General features: G+C 38.4%; 1 protein-coding gene across 2 annotated transcripts in view; it reads left to right on the top strand.

The window, feature by feature from the left end:
• LOC129821122 (gamma-aminobutyric acid receptor subunit gamma-2) overlaps nt 1–7,522 on the top strand; it is a 60,171-nt gene extending 52,649 nt beyond the window's left edge. The window contains exon 10 of one of the 2 annotated variants that reach the window (XM_055878445.1): nt 831–7,522. In XM_055878445.1, coding sequence (XP_055734420.1) covers nt 831–1,112 — 282 coding nt within the window. In that variant the 3' untranslated portion in view covers nt 1,113–7,522. The remainder of the gene's footprint in view (nt 1–830) is intronic. The other variant, XM_055878455.1, reaches the window with a different exon arrangement.
• The last annotated feature ends 2,397 nt before the right edge of the window (nt 7,523–9,919 follow it).

A 9,919-nucleotide genomic window follows, 5' to 3' on the forward strand; every position in this document is an offset into this window, starting at 1 on the left:
TATCATACAGCTTACATCATAAGCGATTTACAATAAATTCCAATTTCCTCCCTCTGAAATCCATACAAGGGAATCCACGTACAGAACAAGAATTGGTCCCGCTTTATTTGAAGTGCATCCCATGAAGTCGTCATAAAGCCGTCATATAGACTTCATAAGCACTACATAGATGCTTCACATATAATCCTTTAACAAATATCATGCTTTATAAAGATTCATAATGTGGCATAAGTGTGTGACGTAAGCGTACAGTTATTTGTTCGCATTTGCATGAAATATGGTTCGAGATGATTTGTGACCCATTTATGTAGTGCTTATGAAGCCTATTTGATTGATTTATGAAGCCTTTATAATATTCACTTCAAATAATGCAGGACTGATGTAATTTGAGTGAATCATAATGCGTAAGGGGACTATGGTTTAGCTTTGGGACTAATGATACCCACGAAACGCCTCGTGTTCCCCCACGATGTGCAACAGCAGAGCTTAAAATGGGTTGCCCAGCACTAGCATCATCTTTCTGCTAAATAAAGCAAAACTACACAATGTTTCTGACAGAAGCTAAACTTTGTACTCACAGGCTTTACCCTAAGGTGTAATTTGCATTGTGTGTTCCAAAGGGAATAGTCCATTGTCATCTTTAAGCCACTCTAATTAAATGCAGGTGCCACTGATATGTAAACATGTATTTGCTGACATGCTTAAAAATATCCCATTGGCAAGTGAAGGTGCAAATTACATTTTGTATACTAACATAAAGAGAGACTAAATTAGGTCCCATGTGCTGCCTCTTAGACTCTAGTCGCTAACTGTGCTCTCTCTGTTAAAAGCAGACACCTACGGTGGACATTCGCCCTCGCTCAGCCACCGCCATCCAGATGAACAACGCCACCCACATGCAGGAGCGGGATGAGGAGTATGGCTACGAGTGCCTAGACGGCAAGGACTGCACCAGCTTCTTCTGCTGTTTCGAGGACTGCCGCTCCGGGGCCTGGCGGCATGGGCGGTTGCATATCCGTGTCGCCAAGATAGACTCGTACGCTCGCATCGGTTTCCCCACCGCTTTCGGTCTCTTTAACCTGGTTTACTGGATCTCCTATCTCTATCTCTAGATCCAGCGTGTAGCCAGACTTAGAATATACGTTCTGCTCCAACTAGACCATTTTTTCAGAAGGGGACCCACTGAAATGTTTTCCTTTTGTTTCTGTTTGATTTGATATGTTTGTTCATTCATATTTCTCATCATTTATTTATATGGTTGAAGCAAAAGTTGTAGCAAAACCATTAGGCATGCAGGGATCTGGAGTCCGATAGTGGAACTACGACTGCGCTTTGGGAAAGGCAAGAACCTAAGTTCACCGTAGTGATTCTGCATGACTAGATTTTCCAGATTCCCCTTGATCAGATAATTGGTTTATGTAGAAGGTAATCACAATCAGGGCCGCTTCAATGTTTTTTTTGTGTCTGCCCTTAGTCAGTATATTAGATCACAGTAAACATTTTCACAGTAAACAAACGTCATTCAAACTGAAAAAGTATTAAGGCATGTTCCCGTTTTCTTGCATTAACAAGTCACGCATGCGCCGTAGAAGACAAACGGAAGATTTGACATCAGCTTACTTTCCCATCTTTTAAAATATGTATTCATTTATTGCTGTATTCCATCCATCCAAAATACAAAATAAGCTAAATCTAAAGCACTTTAATAGATATATAGGTTGAACAGTAAGTATGATTTTCAATGATAATTTGATAGCTAGGTTTCTTTTCATCTAACTGTAAAACATTACTTTTACACAGTTAAACATACATTTTTTTTATGTGCGGTCAGAGCGCTAGAAAATACTGTTTATGGTCAATGGTCAACTGTACAGACACTGTATATATTTTATTATTAGGTAGTGGTTTACATTTATTGCATGCACCTTTCAGGCTCAAAATCCACACATGTTTTAAAGGGGCAATCCGCAGTTGCTACATCCATTTTCTGACATATAAATGAATGATATTCTCATTGATAATTGAAGAATAGAACTTATAAAGGCCTCATGAGCTTACTTCAACTGTCCTACCCCATCACAACCCAGCACATAAGCTTGTTTTACTCCAATGTTTGTAAACATTGTAAATGTAAACAAACACTGTATAGCCTCCATGATTTAGAGTTCATGGATGGTCAGTCTTTGCGTCAATAACTCTGTCTATACATTTTTTACCAAGACAGAGGTGGGGTATCCGTTTGTTATCGTTTAAACTGTGGATTGCCCCTTTAAGGTCGTCTATTGTTGGCTATGGATACAAAAAAAAGAACAACGGCTGATTATCCATCTGGATTTCGTCTTACTTTTTAGGAAAAGTAGAAAATGAGACAATAAAGTCCGATTTTGTCTTATAAATGAACGTTCATCTCTACCACTATGTATTACAAGAGGATCAATCCAGACCTTACAGGAAAAACGTTGTTATATCAACTTTTATTTACTTGTAGACTGCTCTGAGAAACTCTTCCCTTTCAAACACTTTGCTATTGGTGGCTATCTTCAATTGACACACAAGTATGGCTGTGCTGGCTCCTTTGGGAAGTGTGTCGATAAGAAATAGGCATCAAAAACAAATGTAGGGTTTTCTTACATCAAAACATAATTTGTTACATCAAAACATATTCTGCTCCCTTTCTCTCCCACAACCACTTGGTGGAAGTGAATATCATGCAAACACAGCAAGCAGTGTTTTACTTCATTCAGCTGGCACATGGAGTGTCTAGAAGCGGCTGTAGTTCTGAACGCATACACCCATCAACATGCCAAAACTCTCAGTGACAGAAAACACACTCCCATTTGTCATAAGACTGAACTGCATTACTTAGTCACTGCATTAAAACAGGATCCATTCCATCTGTCTCAATGGGTGGTTTAGAAGGGACTTGAGGCAAAAACAAACCATTTAACTTGAGGAATATCGATGAACATGACAGCTCCATGGAGAAGAAAGCATCTGCTTGTGACCAGACCAGATGCATAAGCCTTACTCTCTTTGAAGAGAAACACTGTGGAAATTACAATGATCTGACGCTGAAAATGTATTGAAAGATCTGGGAGAAGTTCAGGAATTTATTTTTGGGTTGTTTTTGTTTATTCTGTGTTTACAATGGATCATTACATCATTAACGTGTCAATACAGCATTACTCATTGATAGTGTAGCACAATGTGAATGTCAACATAAGTACTCAAACTATTTGTGCTTCACATCATATGCTAATGGCACGCTTACAATGCAACTTATGGGGTATTTGTATACCCAAATCATGGCCAACCTGTTCCAAAAGAGTACCTTAGCTAAAGGCAGCCAGAGGATGTTAAAGCAGTGCTTTAATCTAAATCAGGGCTTCCCAAACACAGTCCTGGGGCCTCCCATGGGGGCACGTTTTGTTTTCTGCCCTAGCACTACACAGCTGATTTGAAATAACTCATCATCAAGCTTTGGTTATATGAATCGGCTGTGTAGTGCTAGGGCAAACACCAAAACGCGCACCCCTGGGAGGACCCAGGGCCAAGTTTGGGAAACCCTGATCTAAATGAAATAGTCATTTTACTGTACATATTGTAAATCACATGATATTATGTACATAGTAGATCACAAAAGGAAACAAACACATATCAAACCCTTCAAGTTTTGAAAGGGGCAATGATATGTTTTATTTTCTTCTTTTATCCCCTTTCATTGATATCATTATTATCATTGTATTATGCTGGACTGTGTGGGATATTGTAGGGCAGGTGTATTCAACGAGGTCCGGAGCCTGCTGGTTTTCTGTTCTACCTGATAATTAAGAGCACCCACTTGGTGTCCCAGGTCTAAATAAGTCCATGATTAGAGGGGAACAATTTTTTAAAAAGGAGTGGAACTGGCTTTGAGGTCCAGAGTAGAGTTTGAGTGTTGTAGGGTATTTTTCAAGGAAATTGTTGTGTTTCCCTATTTAGAAAGCCCTCAACGAAACAGAGATGGAGAATGTCCTTTGTAAGCAATATCAAAGAGACACAATTTCGTTCTATAATGAATTTATCTTGTTGTTGTATGTTCTATGTTGTGGTCTACATAGGCTCTAAAAACCAGTTGTAGTCAGTTCACTGAATGGTATGACTAAAAAGGTAGGTGGCGAAGTTACTTATTAACCAGCCTCAATTGACAATATCTTTTCAGACATTCAACTGTGATGTTAGCTACTCCCTGAGGTACTGAACAGATGTGCTACTTTAGTCTAAAGTGACCGTCAGAGTTTCTGCATTCAATTGTAAAGTTTCTTAGCAACAACTGTACTACCCATTGTCATGAACTGTACTACCCAGTTGAATGAAGTGGAACGTGAGTGGAATTTGAAGCTCTTCCCCTTGTGCATTCACTAGTGGTCCTCTATTTTGTACCTGTTGCGAAGCTATCACTCAGTACAAGGTTTTGTCTTAAGGCTGTGTGTTTTTTCTCTCACTTGAACAGAAAGGAATGGATTTTTGTTGGCCACTTGATAGTTTACTTCAGTTGAAATGTAGAGGAATGTACGGGTGTGGAAGAACAACTTTAAGTGCCAAACTTTGACACAAATGTGATACATCCATTCAGAAACCCATGGTATTCAATGATCTCTTAATCAAAACGAACTGTTTTGCACTGGATTTTTGAGAAATATGTGTGAATGGGAGAAACGCGTTTTGTGTTCTTAGAGAAATAATATTTAACCGATATAATTTACTATTAACACATACAGCATGAGACATTATTTGTATACCTTCATTTGTCATTGTTACATTTCACAGACACTGTTATCCAGATCAACTTGCAGTAGTGAGTGCGTACACTTTCTGTACTGGTCCCCTGTGGGAATTGAACCCTGGTGTTGCAAGTGCAATGCTCTACTAACTGAGCCATACGGAACATTATCTCATAACATTATCTCATGGTCTATGGCTTATGAACAAATATCAAAGCACAAGGACCAAACCGTGCATTAGCTTTATCTTAATGCCTCTGTCTCAGAGACACACTTTAATTAATTCAAGTATAACCTTTGAAAACGAGAATGAGTTAGCATATTTTTTTGTTTGTTTGTAAGAAAGGCTGAACGAGCACATTCAGAAAGTAAAGATGTTTTTAACTGTGAGAAAGTAGTTACTGAGGTATCAAGTGTATGTATGTGGTTTATGAATACCCAATGACCAACCAGTCATATTGAACGGTGCTGGCATACAAAATTTGATTATTTATATCAACTATTTAAATGTTGCTTTACTATACACAAAAAAACATTATATTGTATTTTTGTGATTTCTTTATTTTCTTATGTTAGTTTACACACATACGGTATGGTACATACAGTATTACACATAGTTAAAGGTTTTGGCAATTCTCCTGGTACTTGGAAGGAGATCATCATAAAAGATAGTGTGCACACGATATATAGGTCAATCACAAATATGAATATATTTAACATTTTAGGTAATCTGGTATTACTCAGCTTATTTTAATTTGGCATCCATCTATTCGACCATCTCATTACCTAATTTAGGTTAGAGGAAGACAGAGCATTCAAAGATAAAAGAAGACAGCGATATTTTATTTTGGGGAAACTACAAACATGACCTATGTGAAGAGCACATGTAAATAATTTCTATAGTTATATACTTTGTCAGACTGGAGAAAAAAAAAATATACCAGTCAAATTTTGGACACAGCTACTCATTCCATTTTTGTTTTTGTTTTTTTGTACTATTTTCTACATTGTAGAATAATAGTGAAGACATCAAAACTATGAAATAACACATATTGAATCATGTATCAACCAAAAAAGTGTTAAAGAAATCAAAATATATTTTATATTTGAGAATCTTCAAGGTAGCCACCCTCTGCCTTGATGACAGCTTTGCACACTCTTGGCATTCTCTCAACCCGCTTCATGAGGTAACCTGGAATGCATTTCAATTAACAGGTGTACCTTGTTAAAAGTTCATTTGTGGAATTTCTTTCCTTCTTAATTTGTTTGAGCCATTCAGTTGTATTGTGACTCGGTAGGGGTGATATACAGAAGATAGCCCTATTTGGTAAAATACCAAGTCCATATTATAGCAAGAACAATTCAAATGAGCAAAGAAAAATTATAGTCCATCATTACTTTAAAACATGAAGGTCAGTCATTCCGGAACATTTCATGAACTTTGAATGTTTCTTCAAGAGCAGTCACAAAAAACATTAAGCACTATGATGAATCTGGCTCTCATGTGGACCGCCACAGGAAAAGAAGACCCAGAGTTACCTCTGCTGCAGAGGATTTCATTAGAGTTACCAGCCTCAGAAATTGCAGCCCAAATAAATGCTTCACAGAGTTCAAGTAAAAGAGACATCTCAACTGTTCAGAGGAGACAGCGTGAATCAGGCCTTCATGGTCGAATTGCTGCAAAGAAACCACTACTTAAAGGACACCAATAATAAGAAGAGACTTGCTTAGGCCAAGAAACACGAGCAATGGACATTAGACTGGTAGAAATCTGTCCTTTGGTCTAATGAGTCCAAAGTTTAGATTTTTGATTTCAACCACCATGTCTCTGTGAGATGCAGAGAAGGTGAACAGATGATCTCTGCATGTGTGGTTCCCAACATGAAGCATGGAGGAGGAGATTTGATGGTGTGGGGGTGCTTTGCTGGTGACAATGTCAGTGATTTATTTAGAATTCAAGGCACACTTAACCAGCATGGCTACCACAGCATTCTGCAGAGATACGCCATCCCATCTGGTTTGCGCTTAGTGGGACTATCATTTGTTTTTTAACAGGACTATGACCCAAAACACACCTCCAGGCTGCTTAAGGGCTATTTGACAAAGAAGGAGAGTGATGGAGTGCTGCATCAGATGACCTGGCCTCCACAATCACCTGACCTTAACTCAATTGAGATGGTTTGGGATGAGACAGACCACGGAGTGAAGGAAAAGCAGCCAACAAGTGCTCAGCATATGTGGGAACTCCTTCAAGACTGTTGGAAAAGCATTCCAGGTGAAGCTGGTTGATAGAATGCCAAGAGTGTGCAAAGCTGTCATCAAGGCAAAGAGTGGCTACTTTGAAAAATCTAAAATAAAAATAGTTTAACACTTATTTTGTTACTACATGATTCCATATGTGTTATTTCATAATTGTGATGTCTTCACTATTATTCTACAATGTAGAAAATAGTAAAGATTTTTTTTTAAACTGGAATGATACGTGTGTCCAAACTTTCAACTGTTACTGTATACAGTATACCACACCATAATTGCAGTACTGGGTACCTGGGTTCCAAAAACAAAATACATCTATTATGAATTCCATTGATATCTTAGTTGTTTGCCATCTCTGTATATTTATTGAGTATTGTACAAAAGGGACACTGATTAATTATTGTTAGGGTCTGCATAATATACTAAATGTACTGAAAAAATCCTTTTCATAAGGGAATTGCACACAGTTGTGGAATTTTACAATAAAATGATTGCATTATCAATGTGTCTTGTTTGTCACATTAATGCCTTGTGTTATTCTATGGAATGGCATGCTATAACAAAACAAATGTGACCATACATCAAACATGACAAACTAACATTTGCTGCTGATTTCTCACGCTGTATAGACCATAGAATACTTGTGAGAACAGGTTCAAATCCTTATTGAACTACGATAAAGTGGTCGGTGCTGTTCCTGAACAAAACAAGATGCATATTTGGAGGCATGTGAATCATTTTTTGGTTTGCGACTTGAGGTGTGGTTGACTGTTCAGTGATGTGATGGGGGCATTAGCAGGAGCCCAGTGTTTGATGTGTTTCAGGGCAGCAGCGTGCTAGGCTGGCTGGCGCTGTGAGACCTCTGCTTTGGCACCTCATCCCCTGGGTTGAGTCACAGCTGCTGGGCCAGAGATGGCAGCGAATCCCCCTGGTTATTACACAACGCACTATCAAAGGTAGCCTTTCATCTGCAGAGGTACAAGCTCTTGTGAAGAAAAACTGGAACTACAAGGGTCCACCATTAATAATGCAGCACAGACACTCATTTTTTAATTAACGTTATCATCATCTTGGTGCCAAACGTTCATCTGGTCCATGGCGAGGTGAGGCAATATCCAGGATGTATTATGCTGCTGGAGTTACATTTCACTCCTACAGTACATTGATTTGAGGTATGTCGTTGATTGAGGTGTGCATATCCCTGGAATGTTGTTCTCAACTCAATTCTATAGGACTCGCTTTTCACCGGGATTGTAGCTTTCCATGAGCGTGGCAAGCCAAGATAGAGGTTAACTAACCTACGTAGGCTAGGTGGTTGGAGAGCAAAATAATTCCAGGGACATAGCAAAAGAGGGATTCTAGTCATGCGGAATATAAGACATGCTGAACTTTAAAGAAGTTTGTCCAGAAAATAAATGGCTCTGATCCTACAGGCAACCTATAAAATACTATATGGACCTGGAGAGTCACTGCATTTAGATGTATAGATTAATTCAACATGGTTGATAGCTCCATTGAGCATGTTTTAGTCAAAGATGTTGCTTAATCTATGTCCAGGAAAAAGCCTCCTAGACATAAATTGTTTTGAGTAGAAATCACCCTTTCCCACTAGCACTGACTTAGCTGATAAAAACGTTGTTTGAAGGAAAATGTACATGAACCTATTCAGAAGTGTTGTTGTCTCATCTAGCAATCGTAAGATGAATGCACTAACTGTAAGATGCTTTGGATAAGAGCGTCTACTAAATGACTCAAATAAAATAAAAAGTCAATAATAAAGCATTGCATGCATCTATGCAGACTAACAATAAAATACAATTCCTGAAGTGATGAGCAGCCTAAGCATAGGACCAGATTTGGTAAAATATATTTTTAAAGCCTGCTGTGAACAGCACACACATTTCATAATTATTACAATGGGTGTGTGTGTGTGTGCGAGAGAGAGAGAGAGAGAGAGAGAGAGAGAGAGAGAGAGAGAGAAAGAAAGAGAGAGAGAGAGAGAGAGAGAGAGAGAAAGAGAGAGAGAGAGAGAGAGAGAGAGAGAGAGAGAGAGAGAGAGAGAGAGAGAGAGAGAGAGAGAGAGAGAAACATGATAGTGGTGTGTAAATTAGTAAACACAAGATTGTGCCTAATAAAACTGAGCACAAAAACAAATCGTTTCAGGACCATTGACAGCTATACGAGCCATCGAGGAGAAAAGCGCTCACCTTGATCCAGCACCGGTGGGGCCACGCCCGTTGTTGTTTGCTAGTGCAACAAGCCTACGTGTTTGATTTGACTTCATTTTAGTCCTCATTTGGACTAATCTTCCAAGAGTCCTCAAGCAATTAAATACAATTTATAATACGATCACATTTTCACATATTGACCAGAGAAATACTCTTAACAGTTTGAAAAGATAGATTGATTCCTTAATCTACCATTGTCCTGGTTCGAAAGTACTGTTTGAATGTATATATTGAAAGGTTTCTGGTTCACTCAGATAAATTATTCAATTTCTTTATTTATGTGACTCAAAATGTGATGTAGCCTATTTCTCTTGTCTGTTTGAATAATAGATGGTGGACCATCTATTCCTAGTATTTACTGAATGTCTTCTTTAAATGTTGTACATTGTGAAATAAAATCAATGTGTTTTTTTTTCAATTATCTTGTTGATTGATGACCAACCAAGAGCATTGTGCATGACATCTCCACCTGAAAACAATCCTTGCTGCTTTGTTCTGTGCAATCTGCAGCCTCCTAATTTCACTTGCGGATGCATTTACCCAGACCACAGAACAGTAGTTCACCTGACTCCCAATCAATGCTTGGGCTGTTTGCTTAAGACTCTTTCCTGGTAAATATTTAGCTATTCTTCTGGTCATGCATGCATTTAAAAAAAGTATTGTTCATAGATG

The sequence above is a fragment of the Salvelinus fontinalis genome, chromosome 2, assembly GCF_029448725.1.
Source record: "Salvelinus fontinalis isolate EN_2023a chromosome 2, ASM2944872v1, whole genome shotgun sequence".
Lineage (NCBI taxonomy): Eukaryota > Metazoa > Chordata > Actinopteri > Salmoniformes > Salmonidae > Salvelinus > Salvelinus fontinalis.